Source organism: Endocarpon pusillum, assembly GCF_000464535.1.
Source record: "Endocarpon pusillum Z07020 unplaced genomic scaffold scaffold6833, whole genome shotgun sequence".
Taxonomy (NCBI): domain Eukaryota; kingdom Fungi; phylum Ascomycota; class Eurotiomycetes; order Verrucariales; family Verrucariaceae; genus Endocarpon; species Endocarpon pusillum.
The window spans coordinates 158,040-174,263 of record NW_006916613.1 but is presented as its reverse complement, the minus strand read 5'-3'; the positions used below and the strand labels follow the sequence as shown (position 1 = coordinate 174,263).

The 16,224-nt window shown below is 49.2% G+C and overlaps 7 protein-coding genes across 7 annotated transcripts in view; 3 read left to right on the top strand and 4 right to left on the bottom strand.

Annotated features, from left to right (window-relative positions):
* EPUS_04536 (uncharacterized protein) overlaps window positions 1-199 on the top strand; it is a gene marked incomplete at both ends in the record, with an annotated part of 4,694 nt that extends 4,495 nt beyond the window's left edge. The window contains one exon of the mRNA XM_007807311.1: window positions 172-199. Coding sequence (XP_007805502.1) covers window positions 172-199 — 28 coding nt within the window. The remainder of the gene's footprint in view (window positions 1-171) is intronic.
* A 434-nt stretch (window positions 200-633) lies between these two features.
* Window positions 634-1,635, bottom strand: EPUS_04535 (uncharacterized protein; the record flags this gene model as incomplete). Its single annotated transcript, XM_007807310.1, has 4 exons — window positions 634-639; window positions 713-1,082; window positions 1,152-1,479; window positions 1,536-1,635. The coding sequence occupies 4 exons, from the start codon at window positions 1,633-1,635 to the stop codon at window positions 634-636; spliced, it is 804 nt and encodes a 267-aa protein (XP_007805501.1).
* Window positions 1,636-2,566: 931 nt separating this feature from the next.
* EPUS_04534 (uncharacterized protein) lies at window positions 2,567-5,055 on the bottom strand (the record flags this gene model as incomplete). Its single annotated transcript, XM_007807309.1, has 3 exons — window positions 2,567-4,796; window positions 4,846-4,993; window positions 5,043-5,055. 3 exons carry the CDS (start codon window positions 5,053-5,055, stop codon window positions 2,567-2,569), a joined length of 2,391 nt encoding a protein of 796 aa, XP_007805500.1.
* Window positions 5,056-5,440: 385 nt separating this feature from the next.
* On the top strand, window positions 5,441-6,090 carry EPUS_04533 (uncharacterized protein; the record flags this gene model as incomplete). Its single annotated transcript, XM_007807308.1, has 3 exons — window positions 5,441-5,618; window positions 5,676-5,760; window positions 5,808-6,090. The coding sequence occupies 3 exons, from the start codon at window positions 5,441-5,443 to the stop codon at window positions 6,088-6,090; spliced, it is 546 nt and encodes a 181-aa protein (XP_007805499.1).
* Window positions 6,091-7,263: 1,173 nt separating this feature from the next.
* EPUS_04532 (uncharacterized protein) lies at window positions 7,264-8,295 on the bottom strand (the record flags this gene model as incomplete). The annotated part of the gene is made up of 3 exons (XM_007807307.1): window positions 7,264-8,010; window positions 8,154-8,190; window positions 8,255-8,295. 3 exons carry the CDS (start codon window positions 8,293-8,295, stop codon window positions 7,264-7,266), a joined length of 825 nt encoding a protein of 274 aa, XP_007805498.1.
* Window positions 8,296-9,607: 1,312 nt separating this feature from the next.
* On the top strand, window positions 9,608-10,729 carry EPUS_04531 (uncharacterized protein; the record flags this gene model as incomplete). Its single annotated transcript, XM_007807306.1, has 4 exons — window positions 9,608-9,726; window positions 9,768-9,875; window positions 9,990-10,041; window positions 10,151-10,729. The coding sequence occupies 4 exons, from the start codon at window positions 9,608-9,610 to the stop codon at window positions 10,727-10,729; spliced, it is 858 nt and encodes a 285-aa protein (XP_007805497.1).
* A 25-nt stretch (window positions 10,730-10,754) lies between these two features.
* On the bottom strand, window positions 10,755-14,407 carry EPUS_04530 (uncharacterized protein; the record flags this gene model as incomplete). Its single annotated transcript, XM_007807305.1, has 2 exons — window positions 10,755-13,125; window positions 13,173-14,407. 2 exons carry the CDS (start codon window positions 14,405-14,407, stop codon window positions 10,755-10,757), a joined length of 3,606 nt encoding a protein of 1,201 aa, XP_007805496.1.
* Between the last annotated feature and the right edge of the window lie 1,817 nt (window positions 14,408-16,224).

The window sequence follows — 16,224 nt, the reverse complement described above, 5'->3', positions numbered from 1 at the left end:
CGTTGATTTGGGAGATTCAGCGCACAAGTATCACCAGGATCTTAATAACCATGTCCCAGTCCAAGAGAGAGACTTCGTAATCCGGTTTTTCTTTGGGAACCAGATAATCGATCGAATTCATTCACCTATCTGATCCATGATCCTGATCCTGATCCTAATCCTGATCCTGAGCTCTCGATTCCCATCTCACCCAATCTGATGATCTATCTATCTACATGCAAATGCCCTCGTGTCAACCCATCCAGAGACCCCCAAGTTGCGATCCTGATTTGATCTCTCCTTTCGCGATGCAAGAATGGGTTTCCGAAAACAAAAAAAACCCAATGAATAAGCTGGGGGAAAAAAGCCACAGTCGGGCGCAGTTCGAGGCCCAACGTCCGCTTCGCCGTCCAAATGCATTTGTACAGGAACAGTTTTGTAGGTATGGTATCTGCAGAAAACCTGGATCAAAAAAGGTCGCTTAGTTCTCCCCTGGATGCTTGTTTTTCTCGCGCTTTAAGAAAATTGTGATCTATCGGTTTCTTTGAATCAATCAATCATTCAATCACATTATGTATGGGCTCTGGTTTCCTTCCGAGTCGCGGGTATCTGTGTAGTCGAAGTGATGCTGTAGCTGGTTTTGGTTGGGGGAGCTCAGTCCTGGAACATTTAGTTAGCACGGATCCGGTGCGTAACAGGGTAAAAAACCCAAGGGGGTTTTTTTTAATCATACATCATCCGTCAAGCGGTCCAGCAATTGAATACTGAGAATCATGACCAACAGGCCCAGCGTGACGATGACGAGCAAACCAAAGCCAAACCAGCCGAGGATCATGGCGGTGGTGCCGACGCCACTCCGCACGCTGCCGTTGCCCAGGTCCTGGACGATGGTCGACGCCGCCACCGCCGCCGTGTGCTGCCACATGATGCTGACCAGCACGAAGACCGAGGCGATGAAGATGGTGGCGAGCGCGACCTGGCTGACGGGTCGCGAGGGGAAGGGTTTCACTTCGGTCTCGGACCCGCCGTCGGATTCGGTGTGCCAGCCGGGGAAGGTGGCGAGGAGGAGGAAGGTCAGGAATGCGAGGATGATGGCGACGATTCTGCGACATCGGTATGGTTAGCATGGTGGGGTTTGTGGAGGGGGGGAAAAAACGAGGGAGTCGACGGACATTAAGTACGGAAAGACGATGCTGTCTTTGAAGGTTGACGCCACCCAGATCAGGTTCAGCGGATCCTGGTCCACTCGGACCAGGTCGGCGAGAGCGGACGCGTTCTGATTGCAGAGGAAGGCGCCGTTGTCCGGCTGGATGCAGATGCCGAAGTATCCCACCCTGACTTCGAGTTGGGCCGAGCCGACGATGTTGGAGATTGCTGTGGTGACGCCTGGTTGCACCTGGGCGGGGTCGAAGACGGGGGGGTATTCTTGGTAGTAGAGCGATATGAGGAAGATGTCTGGGATGCCGGGTGAAGTTGATGAGCAGCCTGCCAGGAGGAGTGCTACGGCTCTGTGTTAGTACGTGTTTGGTTGATAAGGAACGATGTGATTTACGCACATAACAACACAATTGCGATGGCTATGAAGATCATGAGAACATGGTGATAGCCCAGTAATGGGAAGAACCGTCTCCATCCTGTGGCAAATCTTACTGCCATGGCAGCTGTGTCTCCTCCTCAGCCTCCACTTCTGTCCTCTTCTCGAACCGTCCAGCCGGACGGACGGCGGTGGGAGGACTCAACAGTAGCTGGCACTGCTGTTTGCTGTGATGTCGGAAGATAGATATGATAGATGTCTGGTGGACGGGGCCAATTGACAGTCTGTGCTGTGCTCGAGGAATGTGGAGAATGCAGATGACAATGCTTTTGTGAAGAGGCTCGAGGGAGACGTATAGCGTGACAAGAGGTGTGTGTGTGTGTGTGTGTGTGTGTGTGTGTGCGCGCGGAAGGATTGCAGATTTTGTTCGATAATTTTTCGGCCTGAGACTGTGAACCTCAATCAAGAGTCAGTTGTAATGCAGCTCGAACTTGAAGATTATCAGAAAGTGTAGGAGGAGAGAAAGAGGCGTAGCTTGGTAGAGTTGCCAGATGCCTAGTTTGATCCACGCGAATGACACTTCATCCATACAACGCACTGCGTCGACCAATTCGAAAACCTGTGGCTGGGTATGGTGGTGGCAGGAAGATTTCCAGGAAGAGGTTGGGTCTTGGCAGATGGAGATGGGCACCTTCAAGTTGTAAACAAGCTTCCTAGAGTGGACTAGTGCGGCTGCCACCACGGCTGTATCCGCTCGACCCCTGATGACGTAGAGACTCTAGACCACGAAGCCTGTTCTCTGTACCTGTATCGATACGTAGAAGATGCTTGGTAACAGGATGCAGCTTCTAAAGATACTTGAGCGAATCCCCGGGAAGAACGTGTGCCTACAACTACCAACACTCATCGTCTGATTCGTCAGTCGGCGGTCTGAATGCGAACAGTCACACTCAATCAAGGCACCAATCGCAGTGTTACACGCGACATCCAGCCAAGTTCATTTTCGCCCAATAATGCAATCCATACTGTCCTTATTCAACAAAGACCCCCCAATCACGCACTCGTCGTGAAGACGAATCTAGCCAAATCAACATGCCGCCTGACGGGTTCAACGTCCTCAATCTCAGACACTTCTGATCTTTCATCCTCGCTCTTTGGCACAAGAAGATCTTCGCTGCCCTGCACATTGACTTTTAATACTTGGTTGACCCGAGATCCCGTTCTCGGCCTGTCACTACGTGATCCACCATGGCTGATACAGTCCGAACTTCGTGATGTATCCAAAACTCGCTTTCCCAACTGCTGAAGGGGGGTCATGGGCCTCTGTCCCATGAATGAATGGGTGGCCGAATCCAGTGCCGCTAAGCCCAATTTCACCTTCTCCGCGGAACTCTGACTCGGTCCCAAAGACTTTAGAGCAGCGGTTTGTTGATGCGAGGGCAGTGTGCCGAATGTCTTGTGCAATGATGCTGAATGTTGTGATTGAGCATGTCGACGCACCACCTGGCTGAGCCGTGGAACACCATCTTGATTTGGTGCTGTTTCTTTAGGAAGTTGAGGAGTACCATTTGCAGGGCTCAGCGCTTTAAGCGCAGCTGCTTGCTTTTCAGGTCTCTGGTAGGAAAATGTGTTCCGTAAGTTGTTCAAGTGCTCAACATGGACTTCGAACAAGTCTCGAAATTCTCCTGGGTCATCATCAGCACTGACAGAGATGGCTGTCGTACTTTGTGATATGCCTGACTGCGGAATCTGAATTTTCTGCCTAATTGGTGTATCGCAAACCTCTGTGACAAGAGTCGCGCTTGGACTAGATGCTCTACTCGTGCTTCTCCCTGTCGTGTCTGGTAGGACAGCCGGCTTGGTTGACGTGTCAACAGAGCCAATTTCTGGATCCTGCATATCTTGGAATATGTCGGCAACAGAATCATCAGAAAATACCTCAATGTCAGAAAGCCTTGCTTTCTTGGTCTTGCCTCTCTTTCGAATCGACGGACTAGGCTCCGGCTTCATAACAAAAAAGGGACTTCGATCATCTTTACTAGATGGCGAGACATCCACGTCAGAGCACAATCTTATCCGCTTGGGTGGTTGAAACGTCGAGAGGGTGGCAGCTCTTTCTAGAAAAGATGACCTCTCGCGAGATTGGGATTGGCCTGTCCGCACCTGGCTTGCACCTGGCATGATTGAAGCCGTCCTCCCTAGCTGGGGGGCCGACGAGATCGGTCGTGCTTCCCACGAAGCGTTTCTATTCATATTCAGGAGGCGTTGTTGCGAAGGTGAGGGCGTGAGACTATTGGGATCAAGTTCGGCTAGTGGCTGGCGTTTTGGTTTGAAGAAATTGTCGATGGATTTGCTCGGTTTCAGGTCGTTAGCAGAAGCAACAGTCCTTCTGCGATGCAGATCTGGCATGGAACGTGACGATATTGCGACATTCACTGCGATTTGTTTCTTGGTCATTGGATCGAGATCTCCACATGCAACGCCAATGGCGATCGCAGGACTCACGTCCTTGCCAAGATAAGGCATATCTTCCTCTTTCATGCCGTCCTCGAGCTCTGTGAAAAATACCAGCTTCTTTTCCAGCGGACAGAAAACTCGATGATGCAGAAATGTCCTCTCAGCTTCATAAAAGCGCTCGAGATAGCCATTTGGTACAACAAACTTTTGCTCGAATTGAAGCATGTGCACAATCTTCTCCACGCATTTGTATTTGCGGACATATGTATGCGCAGTTTTCAATCCAATTTTGTTGATGCTGGCAAGGTAGTCACACCCGCTAAGGACTGCCATCAGTCTGAAATCGGCGTCGGTGAAGCCCGCAAGAGTCATGTCGCGGCAGGAGGCAAAATCGGATCGGCTAATTTCTATACAGTCGCCATGTTGATCCAGCTTGGTTATAAGCCTCTTAGCTCCGTAGACGAGAAGGTCTGAATCCTCAGATAAGATGCCGTTAATGATTCCTTTTTTCTCCAGGTATGCGAGCTGCGCATCAGCTTCGTACGGAGAAACGACGTATTGGATGTCCAGCTTCTTCAACTCCTCAATCAGTTGTCGTGCCATGTATGGTGTAACATCAATGGACTTCTGGAATTCCGGATATGCCTGGGAAATCTTGCTTGCTTTGTAAAGTTCGAGACCCCTTTTCTTACTCTCCTCGCGCCTCTTCGCCCTTCCGACCTCGGTCGCTGTCTTGCTGGGTAGATTGTCGCCATCGAAAACCAGATAGGGCGTGACGCCAAAATAGATGAGCATCCGAACACGGTGCATTGCATATTCGACGTATCTGTAACTCGATCAGCATAATCCTGCTCGAAATGAGGTGGCAAACAAACTTGGTGCATGGTTTGTCAAGTGCCAGCTCCATGGCACATCCCACGGTGCCGCGATGTAGCCAGCCATAAGCATCTACTCCAATTGTCTGGCCCGCAAACTGGCGTAGGTGGGTGTGTTTCTGGATCGATTTCAGGACGGTCAGGAGGCCTATCCGTCCCTCTTAGATGAGAAATCAGGTTGGAGCAACATTACTGACCATTGATACCCATCTTGAGGCAATGGACTCAGTCGTCCTGGCTCATTGGTGCCTATTCCTGAGTTGAGAGACCAAGCCGACTGCGAGGGTCACGAAGATGCACGGCTCTGTAGCATTGTCCGAGGTTGTGCTGTGGCCCTCCCGAACGACTCCAGTTTGAAGCTGCAGCATAAAATATCAAGTGGGTAGATGTAATCAAGGAAGGCAAGCCTGTCGATGTCCCAAAAGTGATGCAGCGGGAACGCGATTGACGCGAAAGATCTCTTGGCAGGCTGCCATTGCCACTTCTGGATAATCTTGCCCTTCAAGTTGTCCCTTTTGGACAGTCACAGCCTAAACCAAGTCAATCTTATTGCTAAGTGACATCGAACTCTCACCATCACGCAAGAACCGCCAGTATGGCTACGAGCAAGAATCTGCACAAAGTCCAAAAGCAAATAGCGAAGAAGAGAGGCGGAAAATCAAATAGTCTGCACGAAAATAGCAGGGATTCTCAGCGGCTAAGAAGAGCTGGTGCGAGAGAGGACAAAATTGCCAAAATTGCAGCGGCCGCATCGAGAGCAAATCAAACATATGGTATGAATGCTCTCTCAGTCCTCTATTAATCGAGATACTAACCCGACGGGGCACAAGTGGAGCGTGTTGCCTTTTTCAAATCAGCTCTTAAGGAGGCAACAACCTCGATGAGCGAGGACGAGCTTCGGGCTCTGACTGCAAGGTTCGCTGGCACAGTATTGACCAGAACAATGTGCTGATATGTTACAGCTATATCGCTCGTGATGATGAAGAGCTTGCAGCGTTGAAGGCGCAAAGACGACCTGGCCGGCCATCCAGCAACCAGGAAGACCAATTACGGCACAGGGTCGAGGCAGAGCAGAAGGAGTTCCAGTCCGGGTTCTGGATACCAGATACTCGCGACGATGAAGGACTCAAGAAGCTCCGAGCCTGGAACGAGGACTGGTCATCCCTAAATACTCTCAAGTATGTTAGGATAGGCAAAGAAGGTGGCATGAGAGCTTCGACTTTTCCGCCCAAAGGACTATCTTGAACTATTTCTCTACCGTGGTGCAAGGACAACAACCTTGACTACTGGCACTGCTGCTAGGATATCTGCCGCCAAAGATACATACTGTTTCGTGCTTGGGTCCAGCATCATGTTCCTCAATCGCACCTCCGGAAAATCTGCAACACAAAACTCACTTTGCAGACCTCGGCATATACCCACAGCATTCGATCTCGAACTGGAAGGTACTTTGATGTCTCTAGTGGGAATCTCCTTTATCGGCTGTTCTGCATTACTCGAACGAAATCCCTCCATTTCATGAAACCTTTCCGATGCCAAACAATGAAAGAATGAGCACTTTCGTCCCTGCACTTCCAAGCAAACAATGAACTTCTCGGGTGCCGCAAAGTCCGTTGCTTGTGCCTGAACACTGGCTCAACGAGCCAGCTGGACTCTGTAAGCGGTATCAATGCGAGTCTACGGTTTCACCACATTCTAAGACGGACTGGAGGAAGGATCGATGCTGGCTATAGGCATAGTGCTCAACCCTCTACCCAGATGAAGCTGCTACAGCCACTGAGGAACTTATTCGAGCCACTCATAAGTCGACCTGGTAGCGGGAGGATACGTTTGTTATGTCCAGTATATAGACGAGGCATCCGCTGGTGCATGCACAAATAGGTATACCCGAGAGACCTAGATCTTCTCAGCTTTTTTTACCTGGTGCACGGACAGTGCAATTTTGACACGAACCATAGTGTGTGAAACAGTACTAGTAGTACTATACAACAAATACCTATTTTCCGGTGTCCATTCGCAGTGTTTAATTTACACTTGCTAATACAGTAGAAACGAATGTTTTCTTGGGATAGGCAAGATGGCTGCTGGCAATTAGATTCATGTCAAGAGATGGGGCAGGTTCTGAGATTGGCCACAAAGCAGCGATTCGTGCAACAGCTGAATTTCACTACCTTGGGGACAGAGACATAGGATCTGATCGTTGCCTAATCTGTGGTTGCTGAAGCAACTCGATTCCTTCCCCCAGCACAAAAGCATACTTTCGTCGGGTCACAAGGCCAACAGCTGTCCATCATGCCAATAGCTCATGCTACAAACATTCATTGGCAATTCTTTCTTGTTCTGCTCTTTTCCAGTACCCCCCCAACAACCAGCGATCTGACAGGTAACGCCCCCTCAACCAGATCCCTGCACAGCGCTTTAGCTTAGTCTTCTCTTCTTTTTTGGGCTCCTTTTGATTGGCGCGTTCGGTTCGTCAGTCCTTCCCAACTCCCCAAGCGTGAGATTTTCCTTCAAAGGGGGTAGCTCGCGTTGCAGCTTTCCCCAATTCTTACAGCGCGTGCATTGCAGAGCCGCAGGTGCTCCTGTTGCGCAAGTAGCATCTCCGCACATGCCACTGAATCCACATCTGCACTCAACAAGGTCGATCGTATCCTTGCAGTGAGAGCACCACAGATAGTTTGCTTTAGCATACTTGGTGGCAAAATCCCATGCAAAGTCTGGATGGTCCTTCAGCGCGGTCTTGAAGTCCTCATGCCTGACTAGTTCGTGCTCAACTTGTTGTGCCCGGTAGGCGACCCATTTCCGGAGACCAAAGTCGTTCTCTGGCGTAGTATTGTACACGAAATCAATGGCTGACACTAGATCCGCAATGCTGAAATTCTTCGATCGCACCTCGTAGACAAAGTTCTTGGCACTAAGGGCTTTAAGAGCTGGGATCTCGAAACGATCGGCCATTGCGTACATGTCTGCATGTACCTCGAAATCAAAGTCTTGAGCAAAAATCGCATCATCAAGGATAACCTTCGAAGAAGCTTTGTCGAGAATGCGTGTAAGACCTGCGGCGACGTTCAACACATCATATTTGCCATAGTAAAGGTATTGAATCATGCGCGCTATCAGGAGCGGCTGTTGTTCTTCGAGCTTGACGACGTTCTCAGTGGCCTCCTATGACTGGGTCAGAAGATCTGCGCAACGCACATAGAGCAGCTTCGACGTGCCTTGAAAGGCCCTGTACACAGCTTCCGAAAGTAGTGTGACTCAGCGCATAGAACGAGTTTGTGGGTCTTGAATTCGTACTCCTCACATACTATGGTAAAGTCGGAGAACTCGCTTGTTTCCAGGAACCTTGTTGGAGATGTGTCAGTGAGGTGGTACTCTGATGCAAAGCAACGAGTGAATGGGTGCATACTTCGACAATCCCAAATGAGGAGCGTTGAGTATAGAAGCCATGATGAGGGAGGGCCTTGCAGCGAACGGGTTGATGCTGTTACCACCAACCAGATGGTATATGTTGAGTAAGTTCGAGGCTTGAATGAAGTGTGTTGGAGAAGACATCAGTGACAGATCAGGGAAGAAGATCGGAGAATGGTCGAGTTCAGAGAGATCGGCGCAAGACTCGAAAGGCTCTTGGACGACTTCCAACGTTTGAGGATGCATCATCATTTGGGCGCTTCAGAGCATTCTCGACGACTATAATGCGTCAGGGCGTAGATGACTAGTACCAATAATCAGGACAAGAGTTGCAGTATCATAATGTCTGCCAGCTGTAGCTTGAAACAACACACTAGCTTTGTTGACAGGAGCTTCCGCTTGGATGCTACAATACAGCCGAACACCAAAAACTTCTAACACACTTTAATAAAGCTTTACAGCTGACAATGCCCTTCCTCGGGCCTTCAGGGATGGCACCAGGTGAATTCCGCGATTGTATGCAAATTGCTTGAAGATCGGGACCAGACTAAATGGCTCACTTGGTACCACAACAAGAGAGCATCGTACCGGATTTCGAACTACCCTTCGTACTGGGTTATTAGTTATCTCGTGGGTACCAAGCAGCAGACTCTGCGTTGCAATGCTCAAAGCCAAAAATGGGATAGCCCGTTTAGCGTACGTTCAAAGGTACAGACCTACCTTAGCAGCATGGACAATGAGTAAAATAATCCGAGACTAAACCTGAGCCTCGCTAGCCTCTGGGTCCCTCACCTTGTATCCAGACACGGTCCGCAGGGAGCAGACCACCTGTCAGAAATCAGACCCATAGCGGGCTCAATTCAATCCTTGAAAGCAGGGCGAGATATCAGCATAGTCTGAAGGCGACAGATGACATGATCAATTGCATGATCACCTTTCCAGATTCAATGTTCTGAAAATCCAGTGAGGTTCATCAATGTAGCTTCCTCACGGCGACTGTTCGCTCTTTCTGAAGCAAAGCTTGCAACTTCATTACTGAGCTTAAGTGGATACGTCGCATTAATGAGCGTGCAATGACCCTCAAGAAGCCGAGTGAAGTGAGATGATTGAAGAGTGAGAAGAGGCACAGATTTAAGCGAGTGATGGTTCATAAACGAGGCTCGGCGCTAACTCCTTTGTGGCTAGTTAGCTCACACTTTCCCATCCTTTTTTTGACCTATCCCTTGGCGTCTACGGAGTACTACTCATTACTGCCCCTTCTATTCTCATCTGTCAACTATCTTCTTCGCTGCTCGGAATAGTCTCTAAATCATGAATCCTTTAATTGATTCTTTGATCATAGTATGCTGCCATGCGATCTGGCTCGGGGGCCCGACTGCTGGAAAAGATGACTCAGAATGGTCAGTCAATGCAGATTTCTTCAACACTGTGGGTATCAGAAATCGAGGCTGTAGGCGGAGGGACTCAATGGTATTTGAGCACGGATGACTGAGTCCGGCTGTTTCTCTTAGGCTGCTAGAACCATTTCAAGTCGGCGAGGCACCAACCTTCATTGAGCATGCTAAGGCAGGCTTGGACGAGCTGGCTAGCAATGAGCGAGCTATTCTTGTCTTTTCTGGGTACGTCGATTCTGCTTGACCGGTCCAGAGGGCTTTGTTTTTCGTCTACGAAGATATCGGGATATTCTAGCTTTCTATTGGTAGAATAGTAGCGGCTGACAGATATCTATGTAGAGGTCCAACGAAGCCGAAAGAGACTGACCGTTCAGAAGCTGAAAGCTACTTTGTAGGTTTCCCCTAAATCAGATATTGCTTTTCCTTTCCGTCCTCATTATCACAAAACTTAGAGCACGCCGCAGTGCGGTCTTTACTAACATCCTACTAACATCCTCCAGAGTCTCGTACATGCCAATGCCTTCTTCGGCCATCCTGCCACAGTCGCTAGCAGAATCTTCACCGAATGCTACGCAACGGACTCGTTCCAGAATATCCTCTTCCCATTGCTCTTCTTCCCAGCCTTCGTAAGTTCAGGTATGGAGTCATGTTCACCTAAACCTCCGCCTCAGCAATGTCAAGCTTTCCCTTCCCACCTCACCATAATCTCTCATGCTTTCAAGCGACACCGCTTCACTGCTCTGCACCTCCCAGCACTGCGATATCCAACCGCACCAGAGCGCTTGAGGTACATCGGCATCGACCCACCGATGGACGAGACAAAGCGTGCTGAGGTAGAGGTAGGAGAGCTCTCCCGAGGTGTTAGGGCTTGGGAGCAGGATCCATACGGTGTTGGAAAGATTCTGGGAGAAAAGCGGCGGGTTCGAGGCTGGACGATGGAGCAAGAGGTCAAAGTATGGACGCAAGTGCGTAGCAATACAGAAGTAAGCAAAATCAAGAATGTGATGAGCTTTCCCGAGTGGTTACGTGCCAGTCTAGAGGAGGGAGTTTCCGATCCCAGTATCCTGCCTTGGTCCTGATACACCATCAAGCCCAAGAGCATGATCAACCATCACGATTGTTAACTTCTTCCAGAGTGTGCCACGAGACAGCGTTTGAGTTGCCCTTTGGAATAGGGATATCGTCACATGAGGTGCAACGTCGCGCTTGAAGTCTTCGTCCCGTGGCTTTCCTTCTTTCCGAAGCCGACCTTTTGATATCTTTCCAGATGGGTGGAGCAGATATCAAACGCTTGTATATATCGAGCCGCCCATTTCGCAATGCAGCTTCGAATGTTGAATACTCCCGTAAGAGATCGAGATCAAAATCAGCCTCAGCTCCAGACGTCGACTCATACCCCCATTCTACTTCACTAGCAGGATCAGGATCAGGTCCAGCCTCAGACGCCGAGCCCCATTTCGATTCTGCTTCAATATCAGGATCAGCCCCAGCTTCGAGAAGGCAGTCCACAACTTCAATCCGGCCTTTGCCCACAGCCTCCATCAGAGGCGTACGCCTGAAATCATCAGAAGGGTTTACATCTGCACTTGCCCGCAGTAGCCTCCTGACAACCGCCACGTGACCATGGCGCGCTGCAACGCCTATCGTTGTCCTACCAAATCTGGATTTCAAGTTTACGTCCGCTCCAGCATCGAGAAGGAGATTTATAATCTCAACGTCGCCTTTCCCTGCAGCATAATGCAACGCCCCTCTATTGTCGTAGTCGTTGTGGTTGTGGTTGTCACAGATGGAATTTATTTCAGGGCCTTCTCGCAGTAACCGACGAACAACGGCAGTATGTCCTTCGCTTGCTGCGATCTCAAGAGCTGTCTTCCCAAGCCAACCCTTCAAGGTCACATCTGCTCCAGCATCAAGAAGGACATTCAAGATTTCCACGTCACCTTTCTCTGCAGCTTGATGCACAGCTCCTGTATTAAGAGCTCCAACAGAATTTATTTCTGCGCCTGCTTTCAGCAATCTCTGGATCATCTCGATGTTGCTGAGCCTCATGGCAGTTCTAAGGGCGGTGGAATAGCCATTCGTGTTGACTTGCGCTCCAGCATCTAGCAGGCAGTCCACGATTTCAGTGCTGCCACTCTTTACACCCTTAGTCAAAGCTCCTTCGGGAAAACGGCCAGTCAGGTTTACGTCTGCGCCAGCTTGCAGCAGAGCGCGAACGATTTCTGCTTTTCCGGCCCTCGCTGCGACTTCGAGAGGCGTTCTGCCCAAACTGTCCGTTGCATTTACCTTGACTCCAGCACGAAGGAGTTTGCGCACAATGTTAGTATAGGGTTCTTCATTGCGCTTATATTGTAGGAGCCAAATTGCTCTGTGCAAGGCGTTGAAGTGACCTTCACTTGCGCCTAAATTTGGATCCGCACCGGCGTTGAGGAGTCGTTCAACTTTGTCCTCAGATCCGGCTCCTGCAGCTGCGTTCAATGCTGTATGATAGTAACCACCCAATGCATTCACGTTGGCGCCTGATTCGAGGAGAATGTTTAAGGTGGTTATGTCACATTTCGACTGACAGGCTGCTTGCAGTGGAAAGCCCCAATTCCCACCATACCGGTTCACGTCGAAATCCATATCAACCACCAACCTGACATGCTCACTGCACGCGCCTCTCATACACGAATAGTATAAAGGGGAAGGCAAGTCTGCGGGCCGTAAGCCAGGGTGTGGTTTGCCCCACCAGAATATATCCGGATCCGAGAATCTGATGGAATTGAAGAAATAATAGTCTTCGGTGTCGTAGAACTTCCTCAGTAGCTCTATCGCAACGGGGTCCATTTGCATGAAAACAGAAGCCATGTGGTGATACCAATTTGATGCAGCGTAACGCACAAGCGGAAACTCGCTGTCGATAGCTGCACTCAACGGCTCTGGATTGTTGAAGAGTAAGAGGTATCTGAGGCATATCTTGGTCAGTGAAGTGTCTCCACTTTCTTGAGCAAGTGCGAATACTTTCACTGGGCCGGTATGTATTCGGGGTGACATCAGATATTCACTAACTGTGTAATGCGCCGGTCTCACTACTGTCGGCCTTTCGTTTGTGTCTTTCTTTTGCTGGACTTCTGCATCTGAGGAGTCGTCTTGACCCATTTTGTCTACGATGGAGCGTTCCAGTACAAGGAGAGAAGAGCACATTTTGAGGATCTCTTCCGGCTCGAAGAGTCGGTTTTCCATGTCGAATGGTCCATCAAATGTGCCAACAGCAACCGCTTCGGCAAGCTCAGCTAATGTTGGGGGACGCGTGGAAAAGACCAAAAACTCAAGAGCTGCCCGAGCTAGAGATATTTTCGCCGGATGAATACGTAAGAGAATCCTCTCGTATGATGCATCTAGAGTCTGTGGGAGTGAGTCCAAAGCTTCATCAACTGCTTTTGATGTTAGGCATGAGCGCAGAACGTCAATCTGGCACACAACCCATCGAAACCTGAGCTCACATCAGCAACAGGTCACCGTGATCGGTGATTTACCTACATTCCCTTAGATTTGGTTGTCAAAACATCCTCAATGCGTTTTTTCACATTTGGTGGTCTTTTTCCCAGTTCAGAGTCCGTTTGCAGACATTTCACCACATATGTTCTAATATCTTTATCAACATTAATGGAGTTCAAGGTGAACGAAACATCCATCGCTTCGGAAAGCACCTCTTCAATTTCCTTTTCCCTACGGCTCGTCGTGAGCAAGGAGAAGTTGGTGGAGGCAATCATAACCTTGATGGCCTCCATGGATGCTAGCCAATCCGTGCTCTCATCCAAAGCGTCGATTACGATCCAAACCCAACCAAGCCCGGAACAGACTGACACAAGGGCGGACAAAAGCTCATGTTCTGTCAGAATGCCATTCCTTCCTGGACCTTTGCACAGCGTCTTCAGCTCAGCTACAACCGGTGGCATGGAGGAGCGGACGGAACAAATCTGGGCCAATAGAGATCGCAGACAGGCATTGAGCTTCTGTTGGGATGAGTCGCTGAAATCGAAATAGAAATAGGCAACAGCTTCATCTGGTAGCCGTTGATGAAGGATATAATCAACGATGGTCGAACACAGTACAGTTTTTCCAGCCCCTGGTATTGCATTCACCCACAGTGACCTACACGAGCAGTTCCACCAGGACTTGAACGCCGAGGAGTCTAAGAACCATTGGCTCGTTCCCTGTGAATGCTTACTCCTGGCGGATAGGTGATTCGTTTCGGGGTTGGCGTCTGAGAGCCAATCGTAAGAGACCTTGGTTGATGATTTCTGTTGCTTTTCCCGAAGATGCCTGACCTCTGAGAGGATGCGACTGGAGACCTTGAGATTTCTTGCAGACAACCTCCTGTGAAGAGAGCTTTGGTGGCGATGTAGCGCTTCTACGGTACGCGACACCTCTTCTTCGGAGAAGGGCCACCTTAATCGGCTCAATGCTTTTGAAAAGAGGCTGCCATGGCACTGCTTTTCTAATTTGGTGCGGACATGTTCTAGTTCTTTCCAGCATGCTTCAGATTGTGATGGAATAAAAAATGAGACGAAGTCTGCCGTATCACCGCTTTCTGCGAGCGCCTTGTAATCCTCCAGAACGTCTTTTAGCCGCTCAAGCTCACTGAAATACTGCTCTATCGTCTTCGTGAAGTTCTTCACACCTGGGAAATACCCATGGCTCAATTGAAGCGTCGTGATCGTCAAGTTCAGAAGTCCAGCAATGGTAGCGCTGGCAGCGAGAACCTCACCCATTACGTTTGCCACAATCTCCCAAATTTATTTAAAAAAAAAGGTCAGTGCTGAGGAGTTGAAGGCGTGCCATTGCAGATGGTGCAGCATGATAGAAAACTTAGATCCTTTGTTTCCCATCTGTGGCCCCTACGACCCACTGGGCCCATGCAAAACCGCTACATACTCATACTGACTTCATAACGTAGGTCATCCTCAAACGCAACCATCCAGAATCGATGGCCTTGAAACTGCCTGCATCATCACAAAAAAGGCTTCAAATTCCGTGAAAGTAATACCGAAAGGATCGGAAAGACGTTTTCTACTCGTTCAATTGATATTTGTTATATATTTAATGGTGCTAGTAGGAGAATAGAAGTTGTAGTATCTCTGCATCCAAAGTTGCGTCTGAGGATAACCCACATTAATTGACATTAGTAAGGGCTGGTGAGACCCGGTTCTCCGCTTCCAACTAATGCCTGAAACCTAGACACCCAATTGTTGTCATTTCCGCACTACGTAGTAAGAGCCTGTGCCAAAGTGACACCCTCCGAGCCTAACCCTACTATAAATAGGGTGCCCTAGACCCTCAACCGTCTGCCCTAATTGGTTCTGCTCCCCTTCCAGAGTTTGACTAGTGCGCGCTGTAAGCTGAGATAACTAACGGCTTTGTGTCAACACAGCACGTCGTTGGCGCTAAACAGCCTAGGCACAATGAAGGGACGGCGCGATCTAAGTCTACAGGCGCGCCCCCGGATGCCACCACCATGACTCATACTGATTTTCCTGTCCCTGGCTTACCGGCCGTAAGTGCTAGAAAAGAGAAGAAAGAAGATCAAAATCAGCCAAGAAGTCATTGAGGATTGTGAACCAAATCATGCTTCTGGAGATCCATTGGAGGACCGAAATGGCACTCACGGTCCTAAAAGGAACGTAAAATCCAACGTCATGATACTTAGCAGTGTTACAACTGTACAACAAGATACCGGACTCCAACACTAGGGTCTCTGATCCAATAGCTGCCCAGGATAATCATTCAATTTACAACGAGAGAGCGTTTGGGCGCCAAAAGAAGGATCCTTAATGTCAGATACTGCGAAAGATGGTCACAGAATCACCATGACCGCTCTGAGACTTCCAAAAGTACTTTATCCGATCTGGAAATGGTTTCTTCTTGGTTGTATAATATGGCTGGCCATTACAAATAACTCGTGGTTTTCATATATCGCTTCGCCACAACCGCATTAGCTCCAATGTGCTATATCCCCATAATTGGGCCTACCACATATTCTACTCTACCAATCTTGTGCCACCCACAGTCGTCCTCCACATTTCAATATGATGTCGTCTCGATCAAACGTCTTCTGCTAATTTGACCTCAGCAATTTTGTTGACGCACCCTGTGACACAAGCTCTACGTCCTCTCCCAGCTTAAAGTCAGAGCATCACCAAAATTGACGAGACACCTCATAATGGGAGTGCTGTGCGGGGTGCTTCACCCGTCAAATAATACAATGGTTCCAGCAACGACCTTTTCAGAATCAAAGGCCTCGAGATGCACCCTCATCTATGCGTCATGTATGTCTTCTACTCCGAATCTCCTTCTGAGTCATCCACACAATCTTAAAACCATCGCCCTTTCTTGCGCATTTCCATCATCGAAAGAACGAAGGAAAGAGCACAGAAGATGGGAAGAAAAACCATTACGGTGAAGCAGTGAAGGCAGGAAAGAGAACCACATTCTCCTTCCCACCCATCTCCCTTCTAGCCCAAAGACAAAGAACCCCCTAACGCAAAGCCACCACAACAGACAGTGTGTCCATCAAATCAAATTAGTCAAA